The sequence below is a fragment of the Oncorhynchus gorbuscha genome, linkage group LG15 (genome assembly GCF_021184085.1).
Source record: "Oncorhynchus gorbuscha isolate QuinsamMale2020 ecotype Even-year linkage group LG15, OgorEven_v1.0, whole genome shotgun sequence".
Lineage (NCBI taxonomy): Eukaryota > Metazoa > Chordata > Actinopteri > Salmoniformes > Salmonidae > Oncorhynchus > Oncorhynchus gorbuscha.
In genome coordinates this window covers 59098262-59117105 of record NC_060187.1, presented here as the reverse complement: position 1 = coordinate 59117105, position 18844 = coordinate 59098262, and the positions used below count along the sequence as shown (strand labels likewise).

The following is an 18844-nucleotide window of genomic DNA, read 5'->3' as shown; positions in this document are numbered from 1 at the left end:
TTAAAATAGTCAAAAGTTTAGTATTTGGTCCTATATTCCTAGCATGCAATGATTTCGTCAAGCTTGTGACGCCAAACTTGTTGGATGCATTTGCTGTTTGTTTCAGATTATTTTGTGCCCGATAGAAATTAATGGTAAATAATGTATCATTTTGGTGTCACTTTAATGGTGAATAGAATGTTTCCGAACACTTGTATATTAATGTGGATGCTACCATGATTACAGATAGTCCTTAATGAATAGTGAATAATGATGGGTGAGAATGTTAGACGAACAAATAGCATACCCCCCTCCCCTCCCAAAAATTAGGTTCGCATGTTTTGGGGGTATGATATTTGTGTGTCTAACTTCCTCACTGATAATTTTGTATACTTCCATGTCTAAACCTGTACCATTTCTAACCTAACAAGTGTATCATTGTACGCTTCACTGCTGTTTCCCAGGTGCAAGTGGAGAAGATCCGTAACCCGGAGGAGCATATCCCGGCGGTGCTAGAGCGGGCCAAACCAGAGTACATCCAGAAGACGTACCGCATCCCCACCTGGAGCTCCCCAGAGGACTTCCTGGAGAAACTGGCGATGCGCATGGGCAAGCTCCACAAGGTCAGGGCCTGGGTCATATTAATTGACGCACACCGTAGCAAAACATTTTAATGGAAAACAAAAAGTGTTTCTTATTGGACAATCCCAGATAGTCCCTCCCTGTTCCAAACAGTTGTCTCTTGTTTGGTACTTAATTAACATCTCCCTGGAGTGTATCAAAGGGGGCTGGAGTCACAGTCCAGGGTCATTGACTGTAGGCTGTTGGTCACTCCAGATCTGTTTATGCTTCATAGCCAACCCCTATGGTTGTCATTTGGCATGCTAATGACCATTGGCAAGACAGCACAGATCTGAGACCACCAGGCTACATTGACTGGGCTGCTTGTCTTCATTTCTGACCATCTTTCATCTGTCTGAATTGGCTTTATAAATCTTTGTGGTCAATGGAATTTGAGTGTCACAATATACAGTGCCTTGCGAAAGTATTCGACCCCTTGAACTTTGACCTTTTGCCACATTTCAGGCTTCAAACATAAAGATATAAAACTGTATTTTTTTGTGAAGAATCAACAACAAGTGGGACACAATCATGAAGTGGAACGACATTTATTGGATATTTCGAACTTTTTTAACAAATCAAAAACTGAAAAATTGGGCGTGCAAAATTATTCAGCCCCTTTACTTTCAGTGCAGCAAACTCTCTCCAGAAGTTCAGTGAGGATCTCTGAATGATCCAATGCTGACCTAAATGACTAATGATGATAAATACAATCCGCCTGTGTGTAATCAAGTCTCCGTATAAATGCACCTGCTCTGTGATAGTCTCAGAGGTCCGTTAAAAGCGCAGAGAGCATCATGAAGAACAAGGAACACACCAGGCAGGTCCGAGATACTGTTGTGAAGAGGTTTAAAGCCGGATTTGGATACAAAAAGATTTCCCAAGCTTTAAACATCCCAAGGAGCACTGTGCAAGCGATAATATTGAAATGGAAGGAGTATCAGACCACTGCAAATCTACCAAGACCTGGCCGTCCCTCTAAACTTTCAGCTCATACAAGGAGTAGACTGATCAGAGATGCAGCCAAGAGGCCCATGATCACTCTGGATGAACTGCAGAGATCTACAGCTGAGGTGGGAGACTCTGTCCATAGGACAACAATCAGTCGTATATTGCACAAATCTGGCCTTTATGGAAGAGTGGCAAGAAGAAAGCCATTTCTTAAAGATATCCATAAAAAGTGTTGTTTAAAGTTTGCCACAAGCCACCTGGGAGACACACCAAACATGTGGAAGAAGGTGCTCTGGTCAGATGAAACCAAAATTGAACTTTTTGGCAACAATGCAAAACGTTATGTTTGACGTAAAAGCAACACAGCTCATCACCCTGAACACACCTTTCCCACTGTCAAACATGGTGGTGGCAGCATCATGGTTTGGGCCTGCTTTTCTTCAGCAGGGACAGGGAAGATGGTTAAAATTGATGGGAAGATGGATGGAGCCAAATACAGGACCATTCTGTAAGAAAACCTGATGGAGTCTGCAAAAGACCTGAGACTGGGATGGATATTTGTCTTCCAACAAGACAATGATCCAAAACATAAAGCAAAATCTACAATGGAATGGTTCAAAAATAAACATATCCAGGTGTTAGAATGGCCAAGTCAAAGTCCAGACCTGAATCCAATCGAGAATCTGTGGAAAGAACTGAAAACTGCTGTTCACAAATGCTCTCCATCCAACCTCACTGAGCTCGAGCTGTTTTGCAAGGAGGAATGGGGAAAACAATTCAGTCTATCGATGTGCAAAACTGACAGACATACCCCAAGCGACTTACAGCTGTAATCGCAGCAAAAGGTGGCGCTACAAAGTATTAACTTAAGGGGGCTGAATAATTTTGCACAGCCAATTTTTTTCAGTTTTTGATTTGTTAAAAAAGTTTCCAATAAATGTTGTTCCACTTCATGATTGTGTCCCACTTGTTGTTGATTCTTCACAAAAAAATACAGTTTTATATCTTTGTTTGAAGCCTGAAATGTGGCAAAAGGTCGCAAAGTTCAAGGGGGCCGAATACTTTCGCAAGGCACTGTATATTAGTCCTGAAAGGTGTATGTTCAGGATTTATCTTTGTGTATTTGAGAAGCTATAGGTCAGTGGTAAAAATTATCTTCCCTAAACATACTGTTTTTGTATGGGCCTTTATTTTAATCAGTTTGATATTCTACACTCGACCCTAAAGCTTATTTGGAACTCATCAATCCAAGTGGCACAAGGTCTGTATAAGGATGCTCCATTTATTCCTACTTTATTTTCTTCTCATGTTTCCCAAATGCATGATCTGTTGCAGGGGGGTGAGCCAGACCTTACCTGTGTCTCCAAAATGGTGCTGAACGACTGGCAGAGAGGACGCATCCCCTTCTTCGTAAAACCCCCTGGCTGTGAGGAAGAGCATGAGGTGAGGGGTGGACGAACGGCTGAAATAAAACCCTCTGTCTCGCATACAAAAACAAAGAGACATTCCCAACAGTAATGTTAGCACATATTCTAGTTATAGTCTGCCACCCTCTGGCTAAATGTAAAATATCATCACAGGACTTGCCAAGAGTGCATGCATGGTCACATTGACTTTTCTTTTTCTTTGATTTATTTGACAAGTAAAAATGGATATAAAGCTGCTCCAGCCCGGACAACAATGCATGCATTAAAATGATTTAGGCTAAAACCCAAAGTCTTATTTCCGTTGTGGTCATCTCAGCTGAGCAACAAGATTGTCCACTCTGAAATGTACACATGGTCTGCATGCATCCCGATTCTCTACCTTTCTCCTGAAGTGTGCACTTTCACACACTCCCGATTGTGGATTTAATTGGATTGGTGTAAGCATTGGCTGAAGGTAGTTTCCATTTTTAAATCCACGCGAATAACTGCAAGTGCCCACTTCAGGTGAATCGAAACGTAGCCATGATTATGAAAACTGTACTGACTGGTGTGTTGTTTTCAGGGCAAGGATAAACTGCCAGTGGAGAGGGCACCAGAAGCTACAGAGTGTGTACAGGAAGAAGGAGCAACAGAGGAGCAGTGCAAGGAGATGGTGGCTGCAATGTCGGCCGAGCAGGAGGCCCAGCAACAGCAGAAACACAAACATGAGCAGGTGCAGAAGATCCTCTCCAATGTCCGGCAGAATTTCGGCAAGATCAACGTGGCGCCCGAGTTCAACGACGAAGACCTGGCACCCGTGCAGACAGACGACCTCGCTTTCTCTGACCTGTCCGGCTCGGACGTGGAGAAGGATAGCGAGGAAGAGGGAAATGGAGAGGAAGAGAAGGGGGATGGGGAGACAGCAGCCGGTGACGTTGAGGCCGCTGCCACCACCCCAGCCGGTCAGCCTGCCAAGGTGGAGGAAAAAAAGAGTTCTCGTGAGACGATCCGCGAGCTGGACGGGAAGATTGCGAAGTACAAGCAGTTCCTGGACCGGGCCAGACTCAAGCGCTTCTCCGCCATCCGGTGTGCCTTACTCTTCTCAGTTCTCCCCACCACTTATCATTTCAGTCTTGTTTTGAATATGTGCTTAATTAAGCTCCCATCAACCCCAGAGCTTGTCCAAAAGACGGACATAGCTCTGTCCCAAGTGGCACCCTATTCCCTATATAGTGTACTACAAAAATAGTGCTCTGTGCAGGAAATAGGATGCCATTTGGGACGAAGCCATAGAGAGATGAAGGGTGCCTGGGTCCTTTGAGGTGACACATGATTGGCAGCTGCTCATACTGTTCTGTCTGATCGATGGGGTTTATCATTTGTTGATTTGTTCCGCGCACTCACCTACCGTCTCTCTCGCTGGAGAACTTCAGCTCACGCCCCCTCGCTCAACAACGTCAAATAAGAATCGTCTGCGGCCAATTTGCTTTCCATTATCGGCTCAGCGAATAACAACTGGACTAAACCGTCTGGATGTGTAGGGAGTAATGAGGTTATGTGACGTCTCTACTTTTCTTTTTTTGTACAGGATTCCAAAGGCACTTTCTGACAAAGTGCTCACAGACATGAAAGTGAAGCAGGCGGGGAATAACCCACAACCTAAAGGTAACAACTTCAATTTCAATTTAATTGTGATTTTCCTTCCTTTTACCTGACATCCCAAATGCAGTGGTTAAAGTTCTATCACTGACGGATTTCTGTCGTATGGATTTAAAAAATATATATATTTCAAATTGAAAAGGACTGGAATTGGTCAAACTTGCAGTTTAATACATTTCCAAAATTATCCTCTTTACCCTAAAACCATGATGCTCATTACTCTTTTGTTACATGAAAGGGGAGGTTAACTTCCCTCCAGACATTCGATCTGAGATCAACTTTAGTGTCAGTCATGGGATTTATTTTCCCATGAAATGTATTCCATCAAAGAATAAAAGGGCCTTCTCGCAAAATATGCACCTTCCTTTACACAAGTCTTCATGGATGGCAGCAGATAAAATGTATAAATAAAGTAGGTATTTGGCCAAAGACCACTGTTAAACTGACCACCAAACAAGCAATCAAACCATATAAAGGGGGATACCTAGTCAGTTGTACAACTGAATGCCCTTAACTTCTTGACGCACCGATCCCTTTAGCGGGATCATTTTCGTCAACATCCGCTGAATTGCAGAGCGCCAAATTCAAATTAAATTACTAAAAATATTTCATTTTCATGAAATCACAAGTGCAATATAGCAAAACACCTGGTGTGTCAGATTTAAAAAAAGCTTTACAACAAAAAGCTATCCAAGCTTTTGTTAGGACATCTCTCTCAGCAGACAAAACATTAAATAGCTAGCAGCAAAGTAGATTGGTCACGAAAGTCAGAAAAGCAATAAAATGAATCACTTACCTTTGATCTTCAGATGTTTGCACTCACGAGACTCCCAGTTACACAATAATTGTTTCTTTTGTTCGATAAAGATTATTTTTATATCCAAAATACCTCCATTTGGTTGGTGCGTTTTGTTCAGAAATCCAGGCTCGTGCAGGTCACGACGGGGCAGACAAATTCCAAATAGTATCTGTAAAGTTCTTAGAAACATGTTAATGTTATACTCACAGACAATATTTTGACAGTTTTGGAAACTTTACGAGTGTTTTCAATCCTAATCTGACAATTATATGCATATTCTAGTTTCTGGGCCTGAGAAATAGGCAGTTTCATTTGGGTACTTTTTTCATTCTTACATCAAAATACTGCCACCTACACTCAACAGGTTAACTGAAATGTCTTATACATTTAACCCATCGCCTCTGAATCAGAGGGGCTGCCTTAAATTGAAATCCACGTATTCGGCGCCCGGGGAACAATGGGTTAACTGCCTTGCTCAGGGGCAGAACGACAGATTTTTACCATGTCAGCTCGGGGATTCGATCCTTTTGGTTACTGGCCCAACGCTCTAACCACTAGGCTGCCTGCCACCCCAATGGGAATGTCCTATTAAGTGTTTTAGTAATTCCATGCCTACGGGTCATCCACTTACTTGCCAACCTTTTTGTTCCTCAGCCGTAACACAGGTCGGCAAGAAGAGGAAAACCGAGGAGGCAGAGGAGCCCACGCGTCCACACAGAAGTTTAACATCCAAGCAGGTACTGCATGTTCACTTACCCTGCTGTTTGACATCAAACAGGCCCATCCATCTTGACTGGATGCCTCTGATGGAAAGCCACTCCCCTACCGCTATTGTTAATGGAATGACGGCCCTGTTCCTTCTTAAGCTTAAATCTCCCTCATTTGTTCCCCCCCCCCCCACGCAGAGGAGAGCAGCGGATCGTGCTCAGAAGGTGAAGAAAGTTGGAACGCGCTATTACGAAACACACAACGTCAAGAACAAGAACAAGAACAGAAAGATGCCTACGGCGCCCAGCGAGGGCAAGAAAGCCAAGAGATCAAAGCGCTAGTCTGGGGTTCGAGACACCAAATTGGGTCATTTCTAATAAATATTTATTTTAATGACCCTGTCATTGTAATGACTTGTTTTAAGTTGTCTTGGTACCTACCCTTGGCATCTTGATGGAAAGTAATTTGGGTTAGGTTGCATTGAGTGAATTAGATTTTGATGAACCTACTCGCTTGACACCTTAACCTAATCCTGAGTGACCTTCAACGAAGTGACAACGATCAATGTTGCGTCAAACTATTACTTAAACTCATAAGGAGTTTCACTGCGAAGTGAAAGGATGAGTCTGTCATCCAAAAAAAGTATATTTGTACTGCATAGCCTGGATGCCAGTCTGTTTTCATTATTTTGCTAACTCCTTATGGAACTGTCAAATTTGGCATGACAATTCCATAAGGAGTTGGCTAGAGAGCAGAAACACACTGGCACCCAGGTTATGTACATTACTTTTGGAAAAAAAAGTGACACAATTTTTCTCCAAATATACATGTCATACCATAAAATAAAGAATATGAACAAATGATTAGAATTGTTTTATTTATTCCGCTATAGTAATGCAATGCTTTATGGTTATGAAGTAGACTTATTAAATAATGCTGTGTTGGACGATCTGAAATCTGCCAGTTATAGATCACTTGTGGAATGAAGGGGTCACTTTTTTGGGGCAATGAACCCTTCCAGCTGGGCCTGTAAAGGAGAAGAAATTGAAATGTTAAATATCTATCAATTATACACAAGTATGTGGACACCCCTTCAAATGAGTGTATTCAGCTATACCTGTTGCTGACAGGTGTATAAATTTGAGTACGCAGCCATGCAATCTCCATACAAACATTTCAGTAAGGGCATTCTACTGCCAGAGCTCAGTGACTTTCAATGTGGCACTGTCATAGGATGCCACCTTTCCAAGAAATCAGTTTGTCAGATTTCTGCCCTGCTAGAGTTGCCACGGCCAACTGTAAGTGTGGTTATTGTGAAGTAGAAACGTCTAGGAGCAACAACGGCTCAGCCGCTAAGTGGTAGGATACACGCTCACAGAACGGGGCTGACGCGTGTAGTTTGGAACTCCCTACCGAGTTCCAAACTGCCTCTGGAAGCAATGTCAGCACAAGAACTGTTCATCGGGAGCTTCATAAAATGGGTTTTCCATGGCCGAGCAGCTGCACACAAAAAGTGCCAAGCGTTGGCTGGAGTGGTGTAAAGCTTGCCGCCATTGGACTCTCAAGCAGTGGAAACGTGTTCTCTGGAGTGTTGAATCACGCTTCAACAGACAAACCTGGGTTTGGCGAATGCCAAACCAGACTCAATGTCCTTGAGGGACCGGACTTGAACCTGATCGAACATCTCTAGAGAGACCTGAAAATAGCTGTGCAGCAACGGTCCCCATCAAACCTGAGACAGCTTGACAGGATCTGCAGAGAAGGATGGGAGAAACTCCAAATACAGGTGTGCCAAGCTTGTGGTGTCAACCAAGAAGACTCGAGGCTGTAATCGCTGCCAAAGGTGCTGCAACAAAGTACTGAGTAAGGGGCCTGAATACTTACGTAAATGTTTTTTTTTTAAATATAATTTAGCAAACATTTCTAAAAACCTGTTTTCTTTGTCATGAATACTTATGTAGATTGATGGGAAATAAATATTTTAGAATAAAGTTGTAACCTAATAAAATGGAAAGTCCAGGGTTCTGAATACTTCCTGAAGGCACTGAACGAAAGTATAAACGCAATATGTAACAATTTCAAATATTTACAGAGTTATAGTCCATATAAGGAAATCCGTCAATTCAAATAAATTCATTAGGCCCTAATCTATGGATTTCACATGACTGGGAAAACAGATATGCATCTGTTCGTCACAGATACAGTTGAAACTGGGATTAATCTGTGAAGCGCACCCTTCTTCAGCGTGCCAGTGCCCATCATAGGTGAGCATTTGCCCACTGAAGTTCGTTACGACGCTGAACTGCAGTCAGGTCAAGACACTGGTGAGGTCAACAAGCATGCAGATAAGCTGACCGTTTGTGCAAAAATTCTTCAGTTGTGCAAACCCACAGTTTCATAAACTGTCTGGTTTGCTGGTTTCAGAAGATCCCGCAGGTGAAGAAGCCAAATGTGGAGGTCCTGGGCTGGTGTGGTTACACGTGGCCTGCAGTTGTGAGGCCGGTTCGACGTACTGCCAAATTCTCTAAAATGACGGAGGTAGCTTATGGTAGAGCAATCTACATAAAATTATTTGGCAACAGCTCTGGTGGACATTCTTGCAGTCAGCATGCCAATTGCACATTCTCTCAAAAATGTTGACATCTGTGGCATTGTGTTGTGTGACAAAACTGCACATTTTCGAGTTTGTTTTATTGTCCCCAGCACTAGGTGCACCTGTGCAATGATGCTGTTTAATCATCTTTTTGATATGTCACACCTGTCAGGTGGATAGATTATCTTGGCAAAGGAGAAATGCTCACTAACAGGGATGTAAACAAATTTGTGCACAATATTGAGAAATAAGCTTTTTGTGTGTGGAAAGTTTCTGGGATAATTTATTTCAGCTGGTACCAATACTTTTGATGTTGCGTTTATTTTTGTGAAGTATATTTTAAATTACATAAATTGATTGATTTCATTCCAAAAACTTTCTAGGAGTTAGGAAAATCCTGCCTTATTTGGCGCGACAATGCCCACAGGAGTTGGCAAGACTGCACAGGGATGGTGACTGGGTGCCTTTACCTTGAGCTGCTGGTTGGTTCTCTTCAGGAACTAAATCTCCTCTGTGTGTTTCTTCTCCACCTGCCTTCTCTGTCTCCCTCTTCTCAATGGCCTCAGTCTTGGCCTTCTGCTCATTAACCTGTCTCTCTAGGTCCCGCTTCTCGTTCTACACATCGGAGATCTACACAAGTAGATGCAAATCAAATTCACTTTGGGGTAAAAGGTTTTTAATCATTCAATGGCATAGCATTATCTTTAGCTTTATCTGTAAGATGAAGTGCTAAAAGATGAGTTCTCTGACGTCATGGGCTGGATTTCGACAGGCAGCCTAATTCTGATATTTGTTTTCACTAATTTGATATTTTAACCAATCAGATCAACTCGGACACAGATTAAACCCACTGAAATTGCCTTTTAGTTCAGGACCGGGTTTATGCTAGCCTAATTTAGGTCCTCTTGGAAACTGGCCCGGCTTTTGAAAACACACTTTTCCAATATTACTACCATCCATGCACCTCATCTTTCCTTCCTCTCTCTCCTTACCGAAGCACCGGGAGTAGAGCTCCCTGAGGACTGGGCAGATGCCAGTCTCCCTGGCCTGTCTGCTGCAGCTTCAGGTCCAGCTGATTCTATAGGTGCACCACATCCATGCGGGTACACAGCGTGCTAGACCCCTGCTGCACCCACAGCTGGTTGGTCTTCATACATTCACTGTAACAGTGGTACAGCTGAGATTAACACAGGGTTACCAGATTTCAGGTTTTACAAAACTGGGAATATTGGTTAATTTCCCTAAGGGGGAAAAAAATAGGGAGACGGGTGTTAAAGATGTGTGCGTGTCATGTCATACCGGGGTGGTAGGATGGCATTGAGGATCTCCTCGGTTTGTTGGCATAGGCTGAGGGGGTCTTGGGTTTGGGTGGAGGTGACACAGGTCCAGTCATGGCAGGCTGTTGTGGGGCCACTTTGAGGCTGTGCCTGAATTTGCAGTACTCATTGAGATTCGAAGAATATCCATCTTCAGCCAATTTGATGTTGAAAAAAAGCAAAGACAATTGTTTGACATCTCTCACCGCTCACTAGGAACATTGGCATGATATTGATGTCAAAATAATGCCTGTGGATGTAATAATGTATGTTAGATACCACTATATGGATACATTTAGCTACCTGCAGCTACTGTAAGTAACGTTCGCAGCCAGCATGAAACACGTTTTGTTAACGTTAAAAGCGTCTGCTAAATGGCATATATTATTATATTATTACTCTACCTTTGGTGACTTATTTTATGTTTCTGCTCACCAAGACTGGGTTGTCATATTTCAGCAGAGAATCAGCTGGAGGAATCATTGTGATACTTTGATTACTACAAAAAAAACGTGGTTTGTTGTAGCAAGTAATGTCTCAATGGATGTATGTATGTGTTGTTGAAATGTGAATTGATAACTCTTTATTTTTTTTACCATGGCAACTTAATTCCATGCGCGACTCACTAACCTCTCCGAGCGGCTCGAATGCATGATTTAGTTGTTTCAGGCAAATTAAGTACATTTAATTATAATCTGTAGGTGCATTACCTCATTGTAAATATGATAGAATAGGTCTGCAATATTACAACGGAACTAAGGTGTTGTAGTCCATAGCCACGGTGAAAAATATAAAAAGCATTCTACCGGAAGTGGAAACACGTTTCCTTGCGCACAATAGGAAAACTTTGTCAGCGTTGCAGTGGAGTTTGTTGTTCACGTTTTATACATATGTATTCGCTGTGCCTTTTATTTAGTCGATTAACAACTATTGGTTGAGTTTCATAATGGATAAAGAGAGACGACATAAAAGAGTGAAATCCCCTGTGCGACACTCAAAACCGAAAATCAAACAAGAGAAACTGAGCCCTGCTAGGCCCCAGAGATCACGCCACTCGAGTTCGGGGTCCAACGGCAGCCCAAGCCCACCGCCACAGAGGAGACGAACGAGCAGGTAGCTAGCCTGATTTCATGGGTGTATGGTATTGTAGTTAGCGAGCACAAATTACACAGTGCGGTTGCAAGTCCATGATTTTACACAATATCAATAATAGCAACTAGTTAACCATTTAGCTAACCAGCAGGCGCCATTGTTATGAGTTAGTCTTGGAACGTTAACGTCAGTCCTCAATTAGCCCTTTATCATGACTCTGTTACATTTTACACAAGTCATTGGACAAATGCATCTTTGGAACACGTCGCTGGCGGTGCGGCTTTGGAAGTATAAGGACCTTTATTTTTGGTATTATATAATTTTAAAAAATAATGTTAAATTGATACACGCCTTGATAAGGTTAAGGTTAGTGTTCCCACACTGAAATATCTCAATGTTAAAGTGCTTGTTTACGGAAGACGAGTCTACCGACCACCTGTGCTATCTAGCTAGCATACTCCATCCCAACACCCGTGTGTAAGCGTAACTCGGGAAGTGTAGTTATATATGGTGGAGGCTACCATAGCCGAATGGATCTTCAAAACGGTTGGATTAAGTGTTTTTTTTTTCTCTGATGGATAACTGCCATATATGTTTTGGAAGACGTATGGGAAGTGATGATTATTGACGTTTCTAAACGTTAAAACTGTGTCAGGATTGTACCAACCATGTGAACTGAGTTGGTAGTGGGCAAAGTAAATGACTGAACTGTGGGGTCAAAGCAGAATGCTGCCTAGTTTCCCCTCAATTAGCTATCTAAGTCTAATTTAATGTTAGTTGACTGGAAACAGTGAGAGCTCGCTAGAATTCAAATAAAACTGTCACAAACACTGGAGACTTTACCGTGAAATGCTTGCTTACGAGCCCTTTCCATTGATGCAGAGTTTAAAAATGAAATGGTAAGGAGGAATAAAATAGAATAGCGCTACCATTGACTAACCTGTACCCCTGCACATTGACTAACCTGTACCCCTGCACATTGACTAACCTGTACCCCTGCACATTGACTAACCTGTACCCCTGCACATTGACTAACCTGTACCCCTGCACATTGACTAACCTGTACCCCTGCACATTGACTAACCTATACCCCTGCACATTGACTAACCTGTACCCCTGCACATTGACTAACCTGTACCCCTGTACCCCTGCACATTGACTAACCTGTACCCCTGCACATTGACTAACCTGTACCCCTGCACATTGACTAACCTGTACCCCTGCACATTGACTAACCTGTACCCCTGCACATTGACTAACCTGTACCCCTGCACATTGACTAACCTGTACCCCTGCACATTGACTAACCTGTACCCCTGCACATTGACTAACCTGTACCCCTGCACATTGACTAACCTGTACCCCTGCACATTGACTAACCTGTACCCCTGCACATTGACTAACCTGTACCCCTGCACATTGACTAACCTGTACACCTGCACCCCCTGTATAAAGTCTAATTTTTGTTATCTGATATTGTTAACATAATATACACTGCTCAAAAAAAGAAAGGGAACACTAAAATAACACATCTTACATCTGAATGAATGAAATATTATTAAATACTTTTTTCTTTACATAGTTGGAATGTGCTGACAACAAAATCACACAAATTATCAATGGAAATCAAATGTATCAACCCATGGAGGTCTGGATTTGGAGTCACACTCAAAATTAAAGTGGAAAACCACACTACAGGCTAATCCAACTTTGATGTAATGTCCTTAAAACAAGTCACAATGTGTGTGTGGCCTCCACGTGCCTGTATGACCTCCCTACAATGCCTGGGCATGCTCCTGATGAGGTGGCGGATGGTCTCCTGGGGGATCTCCTCCCAGACCTGGACTAAAGCAACCGCCAACTCCTGGACAGTCTGTGGTGCAACGTGGCGTTGGTGGATGGAGCGAGACATGATGTCCCAGATGTGCTCAATTGGATTCAAGTCTGGGGAGCGGGCGGGCCAGTCCATAGCATCAATGCCTTCCTCTTGCAGGAACTGCTGACACTCCAGCCACATGAGGTCTAGCATTGTCTTGCATTAGGAGGAGCCCAGGGCCAACCACACCAGCGTATGGTCTCACAAGGGGTCTGAGGATCTCATCTCGATACCTAATGGTAGTCGGGCTACCTCTGGCGAGCACACGGAGGGCTGTGTGGCCCCCCAAAGAAATGCCACCCCACACCATGACTGAGCCACCGCCAAACCGGTCATGCTGGAGGATGTTGCAGGCAGCTGAACGTTCTCCACGGCGTCTCCAGACTCTGTCACGTCTGTTACGTGCTCGGTGTGAACCTGCTTTCATCTGTGAAGAGCACAGGGCGCCAGTGGCGAATTTGCCAATCTTGGTGTTCTCTGGCAAATGCCAAATGTCCTACACGGTGTTGGGCTGTAAGCACAACCCCCACCTGTGGACGATGGGCCCTCATACCACCATAATGGAGTCTGTTTCTGACCGTTTGAGCAGACACATGCACATTTGTGGCCTGCTGGAGGTAATTTTGCATGGCTCTGGCAGTGCTCCTCCTTGCACAAAGGCGGAGGTAGCGGTCCTGCTGTTGGGTTGTTGGCCTCCTCCACGTCTCCTGATGTACTGGCCTGTCTCCTGGTAGCGCCTCCATGCTCTGGACACTACGCTGACAGACACAGCAAACCTTCTTGCCACATCTTGCATTGATGTGCCATCCTGGATGAGCTGCACTACCTGAGCCACTTGTGTGGGTTGTAGACTCCGTCTCATGCTACCACTAGAGTGAAAGCACCGCCAGCATTCAAAAGTGACCAAAACATCAGCCAGGAAGCATAGGAACTGAGAAGTGGTCTGTGGTCCCCATCTGCAGAACCACTCCTTTATTGGGGGTGTCTTGCTAAATGCTTTTAATTTCCACCTGTTGTCTATTCCATTCGTACAACAGCATGTGAAATTTATTGTCAATCAGTGTTGTTTCCTAAGTGGACAGTTTGATTTCACAGAAGTTTATTTGACTTGGAGTTACATTGTGTTATTTAAGTGTTCCCTTTATTTTTTTGAGCAGTGTATATATACTTTAGTTTATTTAGGAAATATTTTCTTAACTGCATTGTTGGTTAAGGGCTTGTAAGTAAGCAATTCGTGGTAAGGTTGACAATACCTGTTGTATTCGGCGCATGTGAGGAATAAGTTTTATTTTATTTGACAATATGTACTGCGAGTACCAGGTCATTGTGCATAGGTACGAGCTATTTGTGGTAGATATTAGGGGTCGACCGATTAATCGCAATGGACGATTAATTAGGGCCGATTTCAAGTTTTCATAACAATCGTAAATCTGTATTTTTGGGCGCCGATATAAAATGTGAACTTTTTTATACCTTTATTTACCTAGTCAAGTTAGTTAAGAACACATTCTTATTTTCAATGACGGCCTAGGAATGGTGGGTTAACTGCCTTGTTCAGGGGCAGAACGACAGATTTTCACATTGTCAAATTGGGGGATCCAATCTTGCAACCTTACAGTTAACTAGTCCAATGTCCAAACCACCTGCCTCTCATTGCACTCCACGAGGAGCCTGCCTGTTATGTGAATGCAGTAGAAGCCAAGGTAAGTTGCTAGCTAGCATTTAACTTATCTTTAAAAAAAAAAAACAATCAATCATAATCACTAGTTATAACTTCACATGGTTGATGATATTACTTGTTTATCTAGCGTGTCCTGCATATAATCAATGCAACGCTGGGGGGGGGGGTGATTTTAACAAAAGCTCATTTGCAAAAATAGCACAATCGTTGGACGACTGTACCTAACCGTAAACACCAATGCCTTTCTTAAAATCAATACACAGAAGTATATATTTTTAAACCTGCACATTTAGCTAAAAGAAATCCAGGTTAGCAGGCAATATTAACCAGGTGAAATTTTCATTTCTCTTGCGTTCATTGCACGCAGAGTCAGGGTATATGCAACAGTTTTGGCAGCCTGGCTCATTGCGAACTAATTTGCCAGAATTTTACATAATTATGACATAACATTGTAACAAGAATATTTAGACTTAGGGATGCCACCTGTTAGATAAAATACCGAACGGTTCCGTATTTCACTGAAATAATAAATGTTTTGTTTTTGAAAGGATAGTTTCCGGATTCGACCATATTAATGACCAAAGGCTCGTATTTCTGTGTGTTATGTTCTGTGATTTTATAGAGCAGTCTGGCTGAGCGATGGTAGGCAGCAGCAGGCTCTTAAACATTAATTCAAACAGCACTTTTGTGCGTTTTGCCAGCAGCTCTTCGCAAGCACAGCGCTGTTTATGACTTCAAGCCTATCAGCCTAATGGCTGGTGTAACCGATGTGAAAGGGCTATAGCTAGTTAGCTGGGTGTGCACTAATTGCGTTTCAAACGTCACTCGCTCTGAGACTTGGAGTAGTTATTCCCCTTGCTCTGCAAGGGTCTCGGCTTTTGTGGAGCAATGGGTAACACTGCTTCGAGTGTGGCTGTTGTAGATGTGTTCCTGGTTCGAGCCCAGGTAGGGGCGGGGAGAGGGACGGAAGCTATACTGTTACACTGGCAATACTACTTTGCCTATAAGAACATCCAATGGTCAAAGGTATATGAAATACAAATGGTATAGAGAAATAGTCCTATACATACTATATTAACTACAACCTAAAACCGCTTACCTTGAAATATTGAAGACCATGTTAAAAGGAACCACCAACTTTCAAATGTTCTCATGTTCTGAGCAAGGAACTTAGATCTTAGCTTTCTTACATTGCACTTTTACATTCTTCTCCATAATGTTTTTGCATTATTCAAACCAAATTGAACGTGTTTCATTATCTACTTGAGGCTAAATTGATTTTATTGATGTATTATATTAAGTTAAAATAAGTGTTAATTCAGTATTGTTGCGATTGTCATTATTACAAATACATTTTTTTTTCGGTATCGGCTTTTTTGGTCCTCCGGGAATTGGTATCGGCGTTGAAAAATCATATTCGGTCGACCTCTAATCTACATAGCAGTCCTAATTGTAATTTTAAAACTTTTTTTTAGGAAAGTATTCAGAAATGTCCATTCAAACAAATGATGATGACTGAATTACGCATCGCAGGGATTTAACCATATCTTCGGACCAAACTTTTTAAATACCTGGTTTGCATACCCATTTGTTGCCTTAGCTTTTTCTGGTAGTTATCATAAATTGAGACGTCTTCCCTACTGCTGTCGTTCTTCTGTGAGCTGCTCTATGTGACAACCAGTTGAGAGCTGCATCCTCTTTCTGCCCGACAGATTATATTTCTCTCAAAGGCTGTGTGTGCGACGCGTGTAATAAATAATATACACAAAGAAGTAACAGCTTTGGGAATTTGTTTTTCATCAATTATATAGCCCAGATTGAAAATAGCATTATTACAATATATTTTTTTCACTGGCCCAAGCAGGCCATTGACAGGGATGATTGACTCCCTAGGCCAGCGATCATCCTGTATGTCAAACCCTGTATTACGAATTATTTGTCAGATGTCGCTCAGAGAAGAATCCAGTAGGAGCTGTCCGTTGTAGCTAGCTAGCCTTGGTGTTAAATTACTCAACTATTGGTTTTAAAGCGTTTAATTGTTGATTTGATTGACTAGATCGCCACCCAGGACAAAAGGTCATTCGCCAGGTAGAAGGGCGTTGGGAAGACGAGACAGATCGCCCAAAAACACCGGCAGGAGCCGAAGCCCTCCCCGCAGTGCCGATGTCAAAATAAAGCGGGTGATTCTGCCACTACTTATGAGTAAATGTAACAATTGGGGAAATGCATTAATGTAATATTTTAATGCAGCAATTATCTTCTTTAAATAGTAACACTTTACCAACTAATTTTGACCCCATACTTGACTCTGGAATCAGGCTAATTCCCCTATCTCCTGTCCCACTGTCTCCCCTATAGGAGCAGGATGACCACCGCGGTGCCGATGACCGTAGAAGGCGTGACCGCAATGACAAACCAGAGCCCTCAGAGCCACCAGTGCGGCGAAGTAGGTGGGAGCAGGCTGACGGACCCAGAGAATCTGACAGACCCAGGGAGAGAAAACGGGTTGAAAGAGAGCGGGGTGGAGGTGGGGACAGGCCCAGAGAGCGCGAATCCCGCTCCTTCCAGGAGCAGCAGGCTGAGAGACAGCAGCATGACAATCAACGACGGGACAACCGGCACCGGTTTGAGGAGAACAACGGTGAGGGGCAAGCTTTCGGACAAGGTACCCAAGAGGGGGGCGAGGGCAAAGACAGCCCCCCAGTTGATAAAGAGAAGCCCAACTTTGAACTGTCTGGCGCGCTCACGGAAGATACCAACACGTTCAGGGGGGAAGTGATCAAGTACAACGAGCCCCCCGAGGCTCGCATCCCTAAGCGCAGGTGGCGACTGTACCCCTTCAAGAACGATGAGCAGCTCCCGGTCATGTACGTCCACAGGCAGAGTGCCTACCTGATGGGGCGGCAGAGGAAGATTGCTGATATCCCCATCGACCACCCCTCTTGCTCCAAACAGCACGCAGTGTTCCAGTACAGGTGAGATCTGACAATCATTTGGTTGCTCAAATCAGGCCCTCGGGATGACATTATTTTAGCTGCTGATCCTTCGAAAATCATCTCTATGTTTTGAAATTATGACATTTTCCCTTCTTACATAATTTCCAAACATTTTGTTGAAGTCTGACACTTAACGTGTGGTTAATGCAGTTCTGTTGGGTTTATGTGATTTCAATCTCCAGGTCAGGACTCTCCAACCCTGTTCCTGGAGAGCTGCCCACCTGTAGGTTTTCGTTTCAACCCCAGTTGTAACTAGCCTGATTCAGCTTATCAACCAGCTAATAACTAGAATCAGATGATTAGGGTTGGAGCGCAAGCCTCCATGACGGTAGCTCTCCAGGAACAGTGTTGGATAGGCCTGGACAGGCCTGCTCTAGGCTATGTAGTTCTGGGTTGGGACATTTTCAACCTTTGGGTAATGTAGTTCTGTGTCTGCTGATTTCCAGGCTGGTGGAGTTCACGCGTTCTGATGGAACTGGCGGGCGGCGGGTGAAGCCCTACATCATTGACCTAGGTTCGGGCAATGGCACCTACCTGAACAACCAGCGCATCGAGGCGCAGCGCTACTACGAGCTCAAGGAGAAGGACGTGCTCAAGTTTGGCTTCAGTAGCCGCGAGTACGTCCTGCTGCATGAGTTCTCCGACACGGCCGAGGTGGACGCCAGGGCGGAGGAAGACGACGAGGGCCTAGACGAGGGCCTTGATGAGGAAATGCAAGACCTCTGAGCCTTTTCGAATAGTTTACTTGCGTTTTTCCATCCTACTTTCCTTTGAAGTAATCACAGATTTTAATTGGTTGGATTGTTGAAAGTAATAGGATTTTGCTTAGTTAAACCTATTCAGTCACTTATAAATATGTGCTTACCTCAGGGGAAACAAGGAAGGGGAAATGCACATTCTTTCAAGTTTTCTGACAGTGCCACAGATTATCCCATCAAGTCTATTGTGGGAAAATAATGTTCTCACCGATGCCTGCCACCTGTTGGCCATCATCTCTTTAAAAACATGAATGGAACAATGACCTGACATGATGGCATGTTGGGTTAAGCATCTTTCCGGGTTAACAGAACAAATAAATAAAAAAGTGGTAGAAGTCAGTGTGGTCTCTATTTGGTGGTCATAAAAACCTGCTTTAACCTGCAGTAACCGGGTCTCAGTACTCTCTAT

The 18844-nt window shown here is 43.4% G+C and overlaps 2 protein-coding genes and 1 pseudogene across 2 annotated transcripts in view; 2 read left to right on the top strand and 1 right to left on the bottom strand.

The window, feature by feature from the left end:
- LOC123997600 (nucleolar GTP-binding protein 2-like) overlaps positions 1-6986 on the top strand; it is a 30278-nt gene extending 23292 nt beyond the window's left edge. The window contains exons 11-16 of the mRNA XM_046302008.1: positions 444-602; positions 2887-2994; positions 3541-4043; positions 4546-4622; positions 6070-6152; positions 6321-6986. Of these exons, the coding sequence (XP_046157964.1) occupies positions 444-602; positions 2887-2994; positions 3541-4043; positions 4546-4622; positions 6070-6152; positions 6321-6464 (1074 nt within the window). The 3' untranslated portion in view covers positions 6465-6986. The remainder of the gene's footprint in view (positions 1-443; positions 603-2886; positions 2995-3540; positions 4044-4545; positions 4623-6069; positions 6153-6320) is intronic.
- Positions 6987-9118: 2132 nt separating this feature from the next.
- Positions 9119-10685, bottom strand: LOC123997281 (annotated as a pseudogene).
- A 156-nt stretch (positions 10686-10841) lies between these two features.
- On the top strand, positions 10842-18844 carry LOC123997601 (smad nuclear-interacting protein 1-like; the record flags this gene model as incomplete). The annotated part of the gene is given in 4 exon segments (XM_046302009.1): positions 10842-11145; positions 16738-16861; positions 17040-17656; positions 18124-18844. Coding segments are annotated over 4 exon segments (1188 nt in total). The 5' UTR covers positions 10842-10978.